Source organism: Peromyscus californicus, unplaced genomic scaffold, assembly GCF_007827085.1.
Source record: "Peromyscus californicus insignis strain IS unplaced genomic scaffold, ASM782708v3 Scaffold_11__1_contigs__length_118956290, whole genome shotgun sequence".
Classification (NCBI taxonomy): domain Eukaryota; kingdom Metazoa; phylum Chordata; class Mammalia; order Rodentia; family Cricetidae; genus Peromyscus; species Peromyscus californicus.
Genome location: NW_026294402.1, coordinates 46,454,840 through 46,474,184, shown reverse-complemented (window position 1 = coordinate 46,474,184; position 19,345 = coordinate 46,454,840). Strand labels below are relative to the sequence as shown.

General features: G+C 42.4%; 1 protein-coding gene across 1 annotated transcript; it reads left to right on the top strand.

The window, feature by feature from the left end:
- Nucleotides 1-443: 443 nt before the first annotated feature.
- Nucleotides 444-18,881, top strand: Fdx1 (ferredoxin 1). The gene is made up of 4 exons (XM_052760325.1): nt 444-791; nt 6,557-6,681; nt 14,864-14,993; nt 18,540-18,881. The coding sequence occupies exons 1-4, from the start codon at nt 595-597 to the stop codon at nt 18,652-18,654; spliced, it is 567 nt and encodes a 188-aa protein (XP_052616285.1). The 5' UTR covers nt 444-594; the 3' UTR covers nt 18,655-18,881.
- Nucleotides 18,882-19,345: the final 464 nt, after the last annotated feature.

Here is a 19,345-nt window from a genome sequence, read left to right as displayed (position 1 = left end):
CTCAGTTTGTCAGTCCAGGCCGAGCATTATTACCTGCACCGAGCATTATTTCAGCACCCCTAAATAACGAATTATTCGTTATGAGACACGCTTTTATCTATGACTCTCTATAAATTGTCGATTGGCATTCTAAAACTTTGTAAAAACAAACAAACAAACAAAAAACAAAACAAAACAAAAAAACCTCTCTGCGGTCCTGGGTTGGAAAAACCTAGATCCCTTTTGCCCTAACTTGAACTCTAAAGGTTTTGGAAACTGCGATATTTTTCTTTGTTTTTGAGGGACTGGAACAAAGGCAGCTCAGTTAACCTGGTGGCTTTTTGGACAGTCTTTGACAAGTAATTGCTCCAGAGTGCAGAGCTGACGGCAGAAGAGGTTCAAGGTGAACACTCCTGACCGGCTCCCTGGAGCCGGGCTCGGCCCCGCCCCGCGGAGGCGTGGCAGCCTCGGGGCGGGGCCGGGCGCAGACGCGGGTTATAGAGCAGGCTGGGTGCTCCGGGGAGTGCAGTCGGCCCCGTAGCTGGACGCGAGGGACCCGCGGGACCCTCTGGACTGCGCAGGACATCGCAGGACCCGGAACCTTCCGACCGGGCTATGGCGGCCGCTCCGGGCGCCCGACTCCTGCGCGCCGCCTGCTCCTCCGTCGCTTTCCGTGGCCTGGACCGCCGCTGGCTGCTGGCCTGTGGGGTCCGCGCGGGAACTGCCGTCCCTCAGTGGACCCCGAGCCCCGGCGTACCCGCAGAGGCCGGGCGGGGGCGGCCGCTGAGCGTGTCTGCGCGCGCGTGGAGCAGGTGAGGCGCCGGCGGCGAGCGGTGGGGTACCGGCGTCCGTCCGCGGCCTGCGTTTCCGCCCGGGGCTCCCTTCCGCCTCCCGACGCCAGCGTTCCGGGACCTGGCCCCGGCGGTGTAGGCCACTAGCCCCGGGACTTCCTTGGTGGGGTGGCCTTGTCGATCGTACCGTCGTGGTTGCTCCCCTGGCAAGGCTAGCACAGGCTGGCCTTTTGTGCTGCCTTCCTGCTAGGGAAGGGTTAGGGGACGTATGCCTAGTGGGAATTAGGTAAGGTAGGGTTTCCACTCGCACTGGTTTAACTTCAACCCCTGTAGACCTACGATAACAGTGTTGCCCTTACAGGATGATTTAAGGGATAAATGACGCCGTGCAGGTGACGTTGGTCTTGCGCCTGGTTGAAAATGAGGGCTCAGTAATCGAGTGCCTCTTAGCAACAGTTCTTGGGGTCATACTATAGAGAATTCTGTTGTAAATGTTGAGAGAATTGAGAGATCCCCATAGGTGGAAGATTTGTATCGGGTATATTTGTTTTTAAAGGCACGGCCCCCTTAGGTATACTAAAGATAAAATTTACTTAAAGTTTCGGAGTGTGACGACATGTTGAATTATATGTCAATGTCAATGCAAAACAGCTGTTGCTTCAGAGGGACGATGAGAGTTTCTTCAAAGCCAAACATGAGTGCCCATGGTCTAGAAACACAGATAGAGGTTTCCATGAGTGGTATGTTCCTCTGTGGAAGAACTCAGCTCAACTTTTGTAGTCACAGGCCCAAAGAAAGTCACAAATCAATGTATTTGCCAAATATAATGAGGGAATATCAAATAGATTACAGAGTTTTGAACCTATCTTACATCTTTAGTGTTAGGATTGCAAGCTGATGGTCTGTTAGGATAACACATTCCAAACTTAAGTACTTGGTAATCATAAAGCTCAGAAACAGTGTGTGGTGATACAGGACCATGAAGGGTGTTAATGATAACCGAAGATAATTTTGGCTGTTTCTAGATCTGTGGCAGTCCATCTCTTCACAACCAGGAATGTCTGTGTCTGGTGTATTGTCTGCAGAATATTCAACACAGATACGACTTCTTCAGAGAACTTCTGATCATAGAGATCCCTGCTACTTGTTTGACTCCAGAATAGAGTATAGCAGGAAATGGGAAATCCCCCCCCCCCCCCCCCCCCCCCCCCCCGGTGTGTTTTGCATGAAGTGAGAAGGAAATCCTGAGGACCATTCTGTCCTATTTCCCCTGGTCCCTCCAACTATTCACCTGTGGATGCCTCAATTTCTATGGCAGATGCTTTCTGGATTTAAATTGTGACATATATTGAACATATTCAGTGTAACTAGTATTTAAGGGAGCACATATACTTTTGCAAATTGGTTCCCATGATTTGGTCATTAGGTGTTGGATATTGTGATTCTTGACACAGACATTGGAGCTTCAAGTAGGTTTTTCCAGCTCTTATTATGCCAAACTCTTGCTGTTAACACAGCAGCTCCCAGTCATATGTAATTATTGAACATTAAGAAAATTGAAGCTAAATAATATTTATGGTTCTGTCTTGCAGTTATGCTAGCCACATTTCAAGTATTTAGCATGTGGTGAGCTATTGTGTTTGGCTTTGCCAATATAAGACATTCCTGTTTAAATCCAAAGTTGTATTGGACAGCAATTCTAGAAGCTGAGTTTCAATTTCCACATCTATATAAGCTCTCACTAAGTGACTATTGAGAAGCTTTTATTTCCAAATACCCTGACATAATACTTGGCATTTTGCAGCAATCTGATTACAGAGGGCTTTCACATATATTATTTCACTGTACTTTTAAGACAATCCTGTGAAGTAGATAGGTAGGTGAGTGGGCATAAAGTTTTCCTATTAACTAGTTAGCAAAACCAGGCCTATAGACCTTGAGTAGGTTTTGTGTCGACTAGCAGGTGACAGTCTTTCTTCTTATAGTGCTGTGGCTGTAGCCAGGTCTCCTTTAGTGTCAGGCATGTGAGCTGCTGCAGTACTACAGCTGCTAGCTCTTTAGTTCGTGCTGTCATGAGTCAGTTCAGAGAGCAAAGGTGACGAGGAAGGAGGGAGCTATAGACTGGCCCTTCCCTGTGCTAGTGCCCCAGGTTATATAGTGAAAGGGTAAGAGCAGCTTCTCAACCTGTCTGGGTAGCGACCCATTTGGGGGTTCTAATGACCCTTTCACAGGGGTTCACCCAACCATTGGAAAACACAGATATTTACATTACAATTTGTAATAGTACAAAATTACGGTTATGAAGTAGCAACAAAAATAATTTTATGGTTGGGGGTCACCACAACATGAGGAACTGTATTAAAGGGTCACAGCAATAGGAAGGTTGAGAACCACTGCTTTACCTCGTTAAGCCTGGGGAGACCTACCTTGTTAATTTGTCTGCTGGGGTTGAACAAAGCAAGCAGCCATTTAATTGATGATGAAGGTTTAGAAGAATTACATTTATTCTGCTACTTGAAATCTTACCTTGTTCTTAGAAGGGGTTTCAGGGGATGGTCTGTACAAATGACCCGTCAGTCATTGAGGGTGAACAGACAGAAGTTAACTCTGGTCATGTACATGTGTATCAAGTATTTCCATAAATTTCCTCTATTTTAACTGTTTAATTCATTAAATTAAAAGCAGTTTGATCCTGGGCTAAGGATGTAGCTCAGTTAGTAGTATGTGAAGCCCTGTTTGATCCCTAGCACCACATAAAGTGTGCAGAGGTGACATATACATGTAATCCCAGCACTTGGGAGGTGGAGCAGAAGGTTCAGAAGTTCAAGGCCATCCTTAGGTACATGGGGTATTGGAAGTTAGCCAAGGATAAGTAGGGTTCTGTAAAACAAAAAAAAATATTTTAATGCTTTATTTGGTGGAGTCACTACTCTCTTACTTGTATATAGGAGTGGTTTCCATGGTCACTTCCTTAAAAGTACATGTTAGAAGCAAGATGTGTCTTCTGGCTTAGGGTCTCTGCTCTTTCACTTGAAGAATCACCTTTCCCTCTCATTTGGCTTCCTTCCTTGTCTTTTAGAATCAATTACTGATCTTAGCATTTGTTAACTAGGGCTGCATACCTTTAGTACAGTGGTTCTCAACCTTCCTAAGGCTGTGACCCTTTAATACAGTTCCTCATGTTGTGGTGACCCCAACCATAAAATTATTTTTGTTGCTACTTCATAACTGTAATTATGCTACTGTCATGGATTGTAATGAAATATCTGATATGCAGTATATCTTATATGTGACCCCTGTGAAAGAATTATTTGACCCCACAGGGGTCGAGACCCACAGGTTGAGAGCCATTGCTCTAGTACATAGTAACAGTCCAGGTTCCTAGCAGTAGAAAGAATTTTTTTGAGTTTTAAATCAAAGTTACTGGTCTGTGTTTGAGTTCTCCCGTGGCTTAGGCATTTTGTACATTGTCAAAATTGTAAGATAAATGCCTTGACAAGAGGCTGATGTTAAAGGATTTGAAATTCCTTTGTTGTAAGTTTAGCTCTTGTGTGTCCTAGAACAGCAATCCTAACGCCCCTGGTTTTGAATGATTCCATAAACATCCCTCTTTACTGTAGCTTAGCTTCCAGGCATTTGTCTGTGTTACATCTCGCCGATTCATATTGCCATAGGTTTGGGGACAGTCCCATTTGGTTTTTCAAGTATTAAAAGCCAAACAAGTTCTAAATTTGAGCTCATTTTCAGCTTCCACAAAGCTCTTTCTCTTAATCCCAGTAACCCTAGGTTAAACTGAACCACCCAGTTGCCCGCGCTGAAAATGTCAACATCCCTCTGCTGTATGTGGTGTGTGGTGTGTATGTATGTGTGGTGTGTGTGTGTGTGTGGGGGGGTGCACACATTCGTCTTAATAATATATAAATGAATTCCTAAACTTTCCATTTTACTACGGAGTCCAACTGTCCCAAGTCATTGCCCTCTACATCCCTTTTTAATTTGTGTTTAGAGAATCTCCTAGCTGTGAGGGCTGTTGTCATCCTCAACTGTTTTACCTCGAGAAAAGAGCATAGCTGTTGAGTAGTTTAGAGTCACAATTCCTCTGTCAGGATAGTTGTTTTACAGAGCCCAGTTTGGGAAGAGCATTGCCCTGACCTGTCTCTGAAGCCATGAAAAAAAATCTCTTTTTCTGTCTTTTGACCATGTGGAGCCTGACATATGCTGGGGGGCAGGCAAGTAAAAATATTTGTTTTTAAAGGCCTCCCCAACCCCCAGTTAAAAGAAGTTTGGGAGCATCGACCTTTTTTTGAAGGCACATGCACAAATTTTTTTGTATCATTTCTTTCATTTAGAAAATATTAGTGTATATTCATTATACAAAGTGATGAAAGCTTTCACTGTTATTTTAAGATGGGATTTTTTAATCAGCAGGATCCTTTTTTTTTTTTCTTTTCTGAGACAGGGTTTCTCTGTGTAGTTTTTGGTGCTTGTCCTGGATCTCACTCTGTAGACCAGGCTGACCTCGAACTCATAGAGATAAGCCTGGGTCTGCCTCCCGAGTGCTGGGATTAAAGGTATGTGCCACCACCTGACTCAGAAGGGTCCTTTTATCCAGTGTCATGGTAACACAGCATTATCCACTGGGGGTGGTTCATCTGACTTATTTGTGAATTTAGATGATTGGATTTGCACTTCTGAAAGATATTTCTAGCCCTGAAATTATTTGCTTTGACTTCTAGGGAAGTTGACTTTTATTGGGGGGAGGTAACTATTGCCATCTATTGATAGTAGTTAAAAATTATAACTAATTAAGTGCTGAGAACGGAGGAGAAAGCTCCAGGTGCTAGTAAAATGTCTTTTCCCACGTTTTAATGATATTGGGTAGAAAGGAAAGCAATTTAGGCTTACTAGATGATAGATAACATAGTAAAACACATGCAGTGGTGTACATCTTTCCAAGATTCAGTTAGTTTTGAATACACCATATGGACTAAAATGAAATGTTCAAAGACTCACAAAAGTGTAAAACAGCTGCCTCTCATGGTCAGAATCTCACGACCAGACACCTGCACAGTAGTGACCTTGTGGCTAGCAGAATGATTTGCTTTTATGAAGCTGACTACAGACAACCTTGAACTTGTCTCTGAGGGCCATGGTCACAGAGATACTGTTTTTCTAAGAGCTTGCGAAAGCAAAATAGGTTTCATGAACTGAGGGTGTAGCTCAGTGGTCAAGTATGTACTTAGCATGTGTAAGGATCTGGATTTCATCCCTGGCATGGAAACCAGACCAGAATCACTGTTGCTATTACGAAAAAACCCAGTAGACTTCCTGGGTGGTAATGACTGCTGAGTGTTTTCACAGATCTGTGACAGGTGGGGAGACAAAACTCCAGAAGCCACCAGTTTGCTGGGTCAGGAAGTGGTTTTCATTTTTTTTAGGGTGATAGAGCTTGCCCTCTGTAGATGGGGTAGAAGGCTAGACCCTCAGTTTGTGCTCTCTTCTTCCTACAGGTGTGTTTATTCATTTGACCTTGTGGATTAAGTTATGATTTAAAATTTTTTCTTTATTTGCTACTGTTGTGTGAGTTATGTTGATGTTGTGCTTGTGGGCACCCATGGCACATATGTAGAGGTCAGATAACCACATCTTGGAATGAGTTCCAGGAATCCAATGCAGGTGGCCAGGCTTTCATGGCAAGATGAACTTTATCTGATGAACTATCTCCCTGGCCTTTAAGTTATATTTTGAAATTACTAAAAATATTGAAACATTGCTTCCTTTCTCAGCTCAGAAGATAAGATAACAGTCTACTTCAAGAACCGTGATGGTGCAACTCTAAAGACCACGGGCAAGGTCGGTGACTCTCTGCTAGACGTTGTGATTGAAAATAACCTGGATATTGATGGTTTTGGTAAGTGTTCCTGAAACTTCCAAGGTAGACTTCTGAATAAGTTACAGGGTTTTTTCTTCGTTTGTTTTTACTTTTAAACTATAACATTCTAAGTAAATATTATAATTTAGGACATGTTAAAAAATTTTTTTATTTGTTAAAGATTATTAGAGAGTAGGGGCTGGAGAGATGGCTGAGTGGTTAAAACCCATACTGCTCTTCAGAGGATCTGAATTCTGTTCCCAGCACCCAGGCCAGTTGGCTCATAATTGCCTGTAATTCTGGCTCCAGGGGATCCTACACCCACTTCTGTCTTTTCCTACACCTGCGCACATATGACATACACACAGGCAGAAACATACTCCCAGAAACATTAAAAATAATAACATGAATAATCGAGTGACACTATTGTTTACTTTTAGAAAAGAATTTAAATAGCCGTGTGGCTCCGAAATCGATTGTGGCCTGTTGCCAACTCTGTGCCACCTGTGCTGCAAGCCAGAGAGTACGGGGAGGTGGCAGACACAGGTCAGAGGTCGTAAATGCCATAGCATAGAGCAGTTTTGAATAGCTTTGATTCCATTTTAAATGTCATCTCACCTTCTCAGGAGGGGTAACTTACTCTTAAAAAAAAAAAGGATTGTGTAGAAAGTTTTCTTTTCTTTACTTCTGACCATATTGTCTAACCACACGTACAAAGCTGGTGTTTCCACACTTCTGTATTATACCTCAGGGAAGCACTGGCTGTGTCTAAATGGTTCATTTCTGAGGATTCTTGGCTCATTGCCATCTTTATCACCTGAGAAATGCAGATTTTGAGACTCAGGAAGTCTAGCCAGCAATGTTTTATTTATTTATTGGTTTTTTTTTTGTGTGTGTGTGTGTGTGTGTGTGTGTGTGTGTGTGTGTGTGTGTGCACTCACATAGTTATGTGCAGGCTTGCCTATGCTGCATCACATGTGTGGAGATCAGAGGACAACTTTATGGGGTCAGGTCTGTCCTCCTTCCACGTGGGTCCTGAGGATCAAACTCAGGTTTTCAGGTTTGACGGCAGGCGTCTTTACCAGCCAGTCTGTCTTGCCAGCCTAGCAGTGTGTGCTGAAGCTGCTCTCTCAGTTTGGATGGTGCATGTTAAGTTTGAAAAGTGCTAGTCCAGTGCAGGGCTCCTAGGGCCTTTCCAGTTATAGCTCCTTGTTGTTCAAGACTTTTCATACAACCTTGGTGTATAGTTTATAGTTATACAAACTGAACATTGACTGGTAATAAATTGTAAGTTTATTTCAAACCAAATAGATGCTTGTTTATTTTTATATAAAGAACTAAATCTTTTTATTTATTTTTTATTGGGGTCGTGTTTTGGGACAGGGTTTCACTGTGTAGCCCTGGCTGTCCTGGAACTCACTATGTAGACCAGGCTGGCCTTGAACTGTCAAGTGCTGGGATTAAAGACATGCACCACCACGCCTGGCTTTAAAGAACTAATATTTGATTAGTTCTTGACTGAATATTTGATTCTGTAGGACACACATCTTCAGCATTTTTTAGAGTGTCCTAGTGTTTTGTTGTCAGTGATGAGAATTATGCTTCTTATAGATATATAGCACAAAATGGCAGAAGTATGCTTAGGGCCATTTCAAAAATGTTGGTAATTCTGTCCAAATCCAAGCCAGAATTCATTAAACATTTTTTTTTTAAGATGAAACTCAAGTCAGAAACTCAAACAGTAATTTTTAAATTGAAAAATAAATCCAAAGATACACTAGTTTGGTATTTACATGCTGTAGAACAGTGCTAGAAAAAAATCAAAAGCCTTTATTTTTAATGTCTAAACCATTTTGTTTCTATAAGGGCAGAGAAGTTTGTATACACAGTAGAAAGATCGCATGTTTGGCTGGAGAGATGCTCAGTGGCACTTGCTCTTGCAGAGGACCAGGGTTCAGTTCCTAGCACCCACATGGTGACTCACAACACCCTCTCTGACCTCTGTGAACATCAGGCACATATGTCATTTACACACATTCAGGCAGTCTCTTATACACATAAAACAATTAAATTAAAAAATTTCAGAAACAAAAAAAAAAAGAGCCGGGCGGTGGTGGTGCACGCCTTTAATCCCAGCACTCGGGAGGCAGAGGCAGGTGGATCTCTGTGAGTTCGATGCCAGCCTGGGCTACAGAGTGAGTTCTAGGACAGGCACAAAGTTACAAAGAGAAACTCTGTCTTGAAACAAAACAAAAAACCAACAGTTTCAGAAACAAAGCACTGTAGTTCGTCACATACAGCAGTCTCAACTCCGAACCAGGGCGTTTCAGACAGTGTTGCTGGCATTACACGGTGAGATGGTGTACACAGTGCAGTGCTTGCAGGCTGCATGCTCAGAACCAAGGCTATAGTGAAGTCACAGGATACAGCACCAGCAAGTGCTGCCAGAAACACTTCAGATCCACCATGGTCTGATTTTAAATTAGGTTTTTTTGTCATTGTGTTCAGGAACATTTTACTGCTGTAAATCGTTCAGTTTTTGTGACCCCAGATGGAGTCATGACCCAGACTTGAAGAAGCTTTGTCTAGGGCTAGAGAGATGGCTCAGTGCTAAGAGCATTGGCTGCTCTCACAGAGGACCTTCCAGCATCCACATGGCAGCTCAGTACCATTTGTAACTCCAGTTCCAGGATATCTATGCCCTCTTTTGACATCTTCAGATAGTGCACACACTATTAAAGGAGTGTGCTAACATTGCATGACTTTTGTGTTTGCTTATAATGGCTGGCTTTTCCCTCTAATCTCCAGGCATACATTCCCAGCTCCAGTTTATTGGCTTCTAACTAGCATCTTGGAGAAATAAAGAAATAATAAAACATAGAAAAACACAACCTCTTTTACAGGGGGTTTGCTGTGAAATATTTATCTATTTTATAAAGTGTTTGTGTAAAATTAAATTAATATTGTGAGTCAAGGTTGAAACAGTATTTTCCCCCTAAGCCCTTTTTGGTGTGGTTGAGTAGAGTTTTCCTGCCTAGGCTTGTCTGTCCATTCCACTACTTTCACAGTATTGTGACTTTGGGTTAGGGCCCTAACTTCTTACCTTGTCTTCTCACATGTAAATGGAGCCAATATTAGTATACACCCCATAAGGTTGCTGTAAAGATCAAATGAGTCAATCCAAGTGTATCAGGACCTTTTCTGTTGTGATAAAAACATCCTTGACCAAAAGTGACTTATGGAAGAAGGAGTTTATCTTGGTTTACTACAGTTGCAGGTGGGAGGTCCGTAATAGCGAGGGAGACATGGCAGCAGGTGGCCATAGTAGGAAGCGCAGAGAGTACATCTTCAACCACAGATGTGAAGCAGAGTGAACTGGAAGTGGTGGAGGCTGCAAACTCAACACATGACCCAGTGACATGCTTCTTCCAGCAAGGCTTTCCACCGTGTGCATTATGAGCATAAACCTCCTAAGGGTTCCATCACCCCTCCCCGCTCCCCGACAAACAGTGCCACCTCCCAGGGTCCATGTGTTCAAACACCTGAGCGCTGCCCATGACTGAGTCCATGGTTTCTGCAGTAAGTATCTACCCATGTGATCTCATCCTTTCTGTGACCTTAAGTCCTTCCTAAATGCTGATAGAGATTAAATTTACATCTTTGGCTCAGTTTTCTCCTCTGAGCTTAAACTTGCAGATTCAACTCCCTACTTTACATTTCTTTTTGGAAATCCCAAAGGTATTTAAAACTGAAGTATTTGATTTTTTTTAACATTTGATTTATCCCCTCCACCATATGTGTATAACATTTGTGTGTGAGTGTAGGTACACACATGCTATAATACATGTGGAAGGCTGAGGAGTTCTCCTTTTCTGCCATGTGCATTATGAGCATAAACTCAGGTCATCAGTCAGATTTGGCAACAATTGCCCTTACCCACTGAACCCTGTTGCTGGTAAAAATCGTGTTTTAAAACTGCTTTTGACCCCACCCTTCTCCAGCAGTCTTTCCTCCAGCACTTCCTGTGTCAGTAGTGAGCACTGTCGAACTACTGCAGGTCGAAGCCTGAGCAGCATTTGTTTCCTGTGCATCCAGCACATCGGCACCTATCCTCACGGACCCCTCCAGTAGCTGCTCTTGCCTCCATCCTTGTATTTATTCCTTGGCTCTGGTAAGCCATTGCATAACTGGACCTGTGAACCTGCCTCCAGTCTTGATCTCTGTAGCTGGGGTGATGGTCAGGACACACCTGACCATCAGCTATGTTAGTGCTCTGATTGAAACCATGAAGGATTCCCATTGCACTTCGGACTAAGTCCATACTCCGAGTTGGCCTAACGGCCACACAGGATGTGCCCTCCCACTGCTCTTCCACTCTCCTCCGCTTCTCATTTTTCTTCTTCCTGTTTTGGCCATGTTGACCTCTTAGGAGCTTGAACTCACACTGAACTCACACCTTTGAGACTTGGTGTGCACTTTTCCCTCTGTTGTCCCCCCTCTCCCACCCACAGATGCTTATTTACTCTTCTCTGTCTCCTAAGTCTGCTTGTGTTAGTTCCTTGTGTCGTGTGGGGAACACATAGACGATGATGACAGATGCTGTGGAAGGAAGGACTGGATTCTGGGATGTAGGTGTTGGGTTCGGGTAACAAAAGGAATCCCCCTTTGCCCAACCACCCAGGCCCTAGTGGTGTCCCTCAGGTTACTCCCAACCCATTATAAACTACATTGTGCATAGTACCCAGTCTGCAACAGTTTGTCATTGTCTGGTCTGTCCCATGCCTTGCCCCAGACCATCCTTTCATAGCATTTCCCACATTTCAGTAATACATTTATTCACTCCTGTGTCCTTCTTCCATTGGACTCGGTAAAGGATACAGTCATTCTTAATTTAGTCATTGTTGTGTATGAAGGAATGAGTGAATAAGTGGATCCAAATGGACAGTTGTGAACTTGGAAAACAATACAGTGCATAAATATTCTTTCTACCAACTTTGATGATAATAGATAATCTTTTCAGTATTGTGTGTTGCAGTATTCTGCCACTTGGGGGCAGTTACACATCTGTGATTAAATTTATCTAGCTTATCATTTCAAACTTTTTCTTCTGAATTTTTCATATGCCTGTTTTATGACTATTCAAGAAAAGAGGTCCCTGTACTGTTCATAGAGGTCTGTATTTCTGCTTGCCCTTATGCTTACTGTTGTTTTTCTGATATGCTACATCAGCCTTTGGAAACTATGCTTATACATCATTTCATTTTCAATATGTAACTTACCACACTGCTGTATTCTAAGTTTCATTTAGGAAAGGTAGGTGTTTGTGGGTGACCCACCTTGTATTGTTAGCATCATAAGTGAACAAAATGACCCTAATACAAGACTCACATGTAGGAAGCTTCCTGTCAGCAGCACTCAAATTTCATAAATGGAAATTTCATATATCTACACTGTGTACTTTTATTATCTCCATTTGTCCCTACAACTCTCTAACTTCCTTTAGTGTCCTCTACCCTGACTTCCTCTAAACTTCATGTCCTCCTTCTTTTGGCCAAGGCCCCCCCCCCCCCAATTAGTGCTGCTAATATGTGATGGGTGTAGGGCAACCCATTGGGGTCTGGACAACCTACCAGTGTCATGTCCTCAAAGAGCATGAATCTCTCAGCAACCATCAACTGCCGGTAGCTCCTCTGCCAAGGGTGGGGCCATAGAGGCCCCTTCTCCATCCATGCTGGAATTTTGACTGGTGTGATCTTGGGCAGGTAATCACAGCCTCTGTGAGTTGATGTGTGCAATGGCTGTGTCATGTCCAGATGTCGGCATTTCACAGCTTTCCTCCTTCTCAACCAACGCTTAACATTCTGTCCTGTCTTTCATAGTGTTCCCTGAGCCTTATGGTTGCTTATATTGCACTTTGACCAGTTGTGAGTTCTCTGCAATAATCACTCCTGCCCACTGCAAAAACAAGCTTCACCAGGCGGTGGTAGCACATGCCTTTAATCCCAGCACTTGCGAGGCAGAGGCAAGCAGATCTCTCTGAGCTTGAGGCCAGCCTGGTCTACAAAGTGAGTTCCAGGATAGCCAGGGCTACATAGAGAAATCCTGTCTCAAAAACAAAAACAAAAACAAAAAAACAACCAAACAAACAAAAACAAAAACCAACCAAGTAAAAAGCAAAAACAACTTTTTCCCACCAAAGTTGAGAGCAAGAGCAACACAGACCAGTGGTTATAAACATCAATATTTAGAGTTTGACAGCTTAACCAATAAGCAAAACACCAGCAGTAAATTCCTGTCACCTGTGATTTCAGCCAGGCTTCCAGTACCAGGCATGGCATCCCTTTTGTGAAGCCAGACTGAAATCCAATGAGAAAGTTGTTGGCTAACCCGTGACACAACAGTCCTGCCTCTGCTGCACCACTGTGCACATATTGCCAGTCTGTTAGTACTGTAGCATGCAGCGCTAATGCTGGATGAGATGATTGATACAGGCCCCCACCCCAGCAGCCTGAGGTTCTCACTGTTTCCAAAGAGTGATCATCACAACCTGCCAGTGATCATCACAATGCTGCCTGTACATACATCCGTTTATACTCACGATTCTTGTAGCTTCCAGGTGAAGTTGGTATAGTTACTGTTGAAATAACTGAAGCACACAGAGTAGAGAAGCCTGCCGTGACAGAGTACACAGAGGAGGTGGTGCAGGCGGGGAATCTGGTTCCAGAGCTCAGATGCTCAACTCTTGTGCCTCATTACTTGGGCCCTCCTGAGGCTATCATTGCTTTTAAATGACTTTTAAAAAAAACTAAGGTTCTGTGTGTGTGTGTGCGCGCGCGCGTGCGTGCAAATGTTTATATATGTATACAAATGTTTATATATACATATAAAGCAACCAAGTAGTTGCTTTAAAATAAAGTTTGTTTATGATTATTATCACTGTGTGTTTGATTTATGTACCTGTTTTATTTACCTATTTACCTGTGGCCACTTAAAAATTTCTCACTTGAAAATAGGTCATGAGTGGAAAAGTTGAGGAAGCCCTGGTTTATATAGTTGGATTTCTTTGTGAGGAGATTGCCAAATGAAGTCTGAGGCTGTTTCTTAGAGTCTGTCTTGATTTGTTTGGATGACATGATTTTGTTAGTTTCCTTTGTGTGGTGCTTGGCACATAATAGGAACTGATAAATAACTGTTAAATTAACGTTTAAAAGTGGAATGAGGAGCCTGGCAGTGGTGGCGCACGTCTTTAATCCCAGCACTTGGGAGGCAGAGGCAGGTGGATCTCAGTGAGTTCGAGGCCAGCCTGGTCTACAGAGTGAGTTCCAGGACAGCCAGGACTACACAGAGAAACCCTGTCTCGAAAAACCAAAAAAAAAAAAGAAAGTGGGATGAGGAGCCAGCAATGGCTCAGAAGTAAAGGCAGTTGATACTACATCTGGTGACCAGAGTTTGGTCATTGAGACCCACATGGTGCACATGCACACATACATACACAACACTCAGATATAGAATAAATATAGGCCGGGCGGTGGTGGCGCACGCCTGTAATCCCAGCACTCGGGAGGCAGAGGCAGGCGGATCTCTTTGAGTTCAAGGCCAGCCTGGTCTCCAAAGCGAGTTCCAGGAAAGGTGCAAAGCTACACAGAGAAACCTTGTTTTGAAAAACCAAAAAAAAAAAAAAAAAAAAAAAAAAAGAATAAATATAACTTAAAAATGGGACAAAAGAAATAATCACATTATTTAAATCTGTGGTGTGTCTTATAATATCTTGCTTGTTAGACCTGATTACTTAGAGGATTGAGAGGGAAGAATATTTAACTTTATTTAGGTGTAGGGTGGTTGCTTTCTCTAAGATAACACAAGTCATTATCAGTTGTTTTGAGGCTCTCCAGGTAAGGTGAATTCTGGGCATATGATATATATGTATGTATGTAAGTACATCTTTATGCGTATGTGTGCCTCAGTTATGAACGTGGATACACTTTAATATTAAGATTGTATGTCCTTCATGGTCCCCTCACATTGCCTGTTTGTGAAGTACTGTGTGAGTGATTTCAGACAGCATGTGGGGTTGGGGGACCTATTCCTGACTCATGATTCTTCAGTAAAGAAACCCTTTCACTTAGTATTGTAGCTGATTCTAAAACTGAGAAGCATCTCAGAGTGTCCAGGTGTGTACTGCTGCAGTGGACAGCATGTTGAGTGTCTGCTGCTCTTACAGGTGCTTGCGAGGGAACCTTGGCCTGCTCTACCTGTCACCTTATCTTTGAGGATCATATCTATGAGAAGTTAGATGCCATCACCGATGAGGAGAATGACATGCTTGACCTGGCCTATGGACTCACAGCCAGGTGAGTAGATTTTGTTTGAAGGATCTGAATTGTTGATCAGGGTGGCCTCACACTCACGTGTGCTGAGAATACAGGCATAAGTAAGGCACAATGCCTGACCTGTCAGGTAAGACTTACTTAAGGTTGCTGCACTGTTGCTGACAAGCTGGGAAATCTGCATTCTATACCTGTGGGTCTAAGATTGCAGCCTGAGTAGAGGTGCCCTTGTAGGTAGAGAACAGTCATGAAGTCTGAACATCCTCTGGGAGCACTTTTCTTTCACTGGCCATACTTGGCCCCATGAAACTTTCCTTTTACAAAAGTCAAAGAATTAATTGATAGTAATATAATTCCTAAATCCTAATACATCTTCTTTAGTCTATTTTTATGCCAGGAATTAATATTTATCAATTTCATAGGATGGAATTAAATGGAATGCTTTTTATAGTATTCTTGAAAGACATATTTGATAATTGAACAGAATTATAGTGGAAATTTTTACCTCTCTAAGAGAACTGAGTTTTCAAAGAAACTTAATATATAATAGTAATTATGTTAAGGTGAGTAGTTCTTTTTCTAAGTGTATATTAAAGTAAATTAATCAGAGCTTATTAATTAGTAGGTAGAGTTTCTCTTAAACACGGTGAGCTTCACAGTAGCAGGTGGCATTAGTGATACTGTTTTTTAATTATCCAGTCTTAGAGTCAAGGAAGGCTTGTCCTTGAGTTACTGTTTCAAGGCATAATTAAGGAGGCTTATTACTTACCGAGAGTGGGTTTTGTTTAACTGTATTTTACTATTTTAATGAAGAATAACTTCTTAAAAACTTTATTAGCTTACAAGAACTAGGTTTCATACACTAAGAATAAATTTTAAGCAATTATAGTGATAATAGTTTTATTAATTTCAGTGTGTTCCTTTTATAGTTCATCTCTCCCTATTTTCTGTTCTGTCTAGATTTGGTGCTAAGGGCCTTGCCCATGCTACACAAAGCACCCTGTCTGTCAGTCAGCTATGTCCCTGGCCTTTATGTCCCTAGCCTCTATCTCCCTCTTATGGAGGTGAGACTAACACTCCGGGAGCATCATACCTTTTACATTCAAGCTTGCTGTGGCTGCTGCCCTGACCCATAGACGGTCTCCTGCCCTTGGTGTACTTGCTCTTCACTCACTGTGCCTACAGTATTCTGCCTTGCCTCACCGACAGTAGATTCACTTTTAATAGTTCCTTAAAGTGTAGCATTGTCTTACTCATCGTATGTGAACATGTGGGGTATCCGACTGTGTCACTAAGGCCTCCCAAGTCCTGTGAAATCTGTCTGTACTGCCTTGCTGTGGTTTTTGCTCTTGCAGATAGAGCTCCACGCATAATTGAGTATTGTCAAGGCTGTTCCTAACTCCATAGTGAAGGACTACTGATGGGAGGTGATGTTTATTTTTCTCCCAACCATCGAAGTTCCCTATGGTTAAATTGGCTTTCTTATTCCAGGACTCTCTAGTGGTGCCTCACTATATCTAAGTTATATGTGTTGCTCTGGCTACTTTTTAAACTATAATTTTCCATGTAATTTTTTCTCTCTTTTTTTTTTCCCTCAGAGGAAGGTGCTAGGGATTGATTGGGACTTTTGCACATTAGGCAAGTGGTCTGTCACTGAGCCACGCCCCACCCTTTGCTTGTCCTTGTCAATGGTTCCCAGCAGCAAAACTGAAGCACCTACTTCACCTCAGATGCTCTTCTCAAGTTCCTTTGCTTCTTACTAAATGTTAAATCTTACCCACCCTTCAAAGTCTATTCCAGACACCATCTGCCCTGACCAGAAGTATGGCTTTCTCCTCAGAGGGGTTTCATTTTTTTCTGTTTGTGTGACGTTTGTCACAGTCTCACATGCTGATTATCAGTGAGTTTTCTGACCTCATCTGTCTGATTGAAAGTTCACTCCATATTGTTGACATTAGCAGTCAGTCTTTTCAGCAGTCCTTCGAGGAAGCCTTTTATTCTCCATCTTGATGATGAGGTTAGGAAATAATAGAAAGTTGCCTCTGAATACACTGTTAGTGCTGATTTTGGACCACTGGCTAGTTTTCTCTAAATCCTGTGCTTTCCTGTGAATATCTCTCCTGTGCCCAACATGTATCAGGTGTTAATAAGAAAGCATTGAATCGAGTACTCTATGTATACCCACTAACGTATAGTAGTGTACCCATTGACATTTAGTAGAATAATCACTGACATTTAGTGGTACACCAATTGACATTTAGTACTGTACCATTGACATTTAGTGGTAGAAAATTTTACCATTATACATTCAGTATTTTTGATGAATCCATTAAGGAAGCCAATGCCTTTAGAACATGCTTTGTCAAAGACAGTTTTATTGTAAGAGCAACTGGTTTTTTTTTTTTTTTTTCAGTATTGGGAATTGAACCCAGGGCCTTGCACATACTAGGAAAGTACTTTACACTGAGCTATATCCCAACCCTTTCTTTACTTTTTAAAATTTAAGACTGAATTGACGTTAAATCCAAGCTGGGATTCTTACCCTTCAGCTCAGGCTGGCCCTCAGCTTGCAGTCCTCTTGTTTTAGCTCAGGCTGGCCCTCAGCTTGCAGTCCTCTTGTTTTAGCTCAGGCTGGCCCTCAGCTTGCAGTCCTCTTGTTTTAGCCTCTTAAGTAGCTGAGATGATAGGCACGTGCCACCAATCCCAACTCAACACGTACTTTCGTGTACTTCTGGAGAAAAGTGCTGCTTACTAAAATATGCACTGTAGGGTCTTTTCAGTGATGTACTGTATGCATTTAGAGAAGTCATTTAACACAGCCATACACATGCACCACATTGTTGAAAATGTCTGAGGAAAGCACAATTGGTGCCATTTTGTGAAAGAAAGGGAAGAAAATGGAGTGATGGTCAGTCTTCCCATAACAGATCACAGATTTGCATCTGCTGCGTTCCTCCAGTGCTGGTGATTTGGGTTCTATAATCCTTTTGCATTTATTTCAAATGGGCTAAAGAATTTAACCATTTTGGAATCAACATACTTCTCTAACTCAGTTGGTGATACTGGTGTGTATGTTGCAACAAAGTTCACAGCTCTGACACAGAAACCACCTCACACTGTAGCAGTGACTGTGAAATGCCATTGGCTTTAACATGGACTTTGATTTCAGAGATGTTAAAAATATGGGGGAAATACATTCTGACAGTTGATGGTTTGAGTCTATGAATTTCCTTCGTCTTAAAGGCTTTTGTTGTTACTGTCTGGCAGGATCTCATATCCTAGCATGGTCTCTTTACTTCTGTGTAGCTGAGGATGGTCGTGAACTCCTGACCTGCCTCCATCTTCAGTGCTGGAATTCCAGGTGCTGCCACCACCGTTGTTTGGTGCTGACCCTCAGCTGCCTCTAATTGGCATGGATGGTGGTGTCTGCCTTGGCCTAATGAAAACTTAAAAGATTAGCAAATTCTACAACTGCTTTGGGCAAGAAAGTATAAAAATATCCTGAACAACTGCAGGCTTGTGAATGACCTGTATCCAATGCTAATCTGAACCTCCTTCCTTCCTTTGCAGGTCACGGTTGGGCTGCCAAGTCTGTCTGACCAAGGCTATGGACAATATGACTGTTCGTGTGCCCGAGGCAGTGGCGGATGTCAGACAGTCTGTGGACATGAGCAAGAATTCCTAAGATACAATAAAAAGAAATATTTTCATGAAAATTTACCTATTTTTATAATTATTTCTCAGTTTAATTAAGTGATTACACAACAGAATGTATTTCTCCGTGTGAGTAGCTCTGCTGTCTTAATTCAGTTTGTAGTCCTGAAAGTCAGCAGTTTTTGTTTTGATTAAATTATTAAAATGTCAGTTTAATTTTAGAAGAGAGCTGATATAATAAACTCCTTACACATTTTACCATGAGTGTGTCAGTGATTTTAGCAAAACATTACTGTGTAATCTTATGTCTGCTTTTTTAAGAAGTAAGTTTAAAAAGAGTGTCATTGGGCCTTGAGAGTTAGAGTAGCAAGCAGGTCAGAGCACTGGCTGCTCTTCCAGAGGACCCAGTTCAATTCTTAAACCCACACGGCCATTCATAATGGTTTGTAACTCCACTTCTAGCCTCCACAGACACTACAGTTTTTAAAAAGCGTATCATTATTCTTGTTTCATGTAGGCAGTAGATCTCCATCTAACATGGCTGATCTCCATCTAACATGGTTTGACCAGGGTGTAACCAGAGAATCTGTTGCTTCTGGCTATCAGTTTTATGTCAGAATGAAACTGGAGAAATTATGAAGATCTTAACCCAGGTTGGCAGAGCTGTGTTACAGAGGACATCATGTGACCTCTCAAACAGTACAGATACAAGATTATCCAAA

Excerpts from the sequence above, each read along its gene's own strand:
- Fdx1 (XM_052760325.1), top strand. The coding sequence starts at position 595 with ATGGCGGCCGCTCCGGGCGCCCGACTCCTGCGCGCCGCCTGCTCCTCC. Across the intron at positions 792-6,556 it reads TCTGCGCGCGCGTGGAGCAG|CTCAGAAGATAAGATAACAG; the intron begins GTGAGGCGCCGG and ends TTCCTTTCTCAG. Across the intron at positions 6,682-14,863 it reads CCTGGATATTGATGGTTTTG|GTGCTTGCGAGGGAACCTTG; the intron begins GTAAGTGTTCCT and ends CTGCTCTTACAG.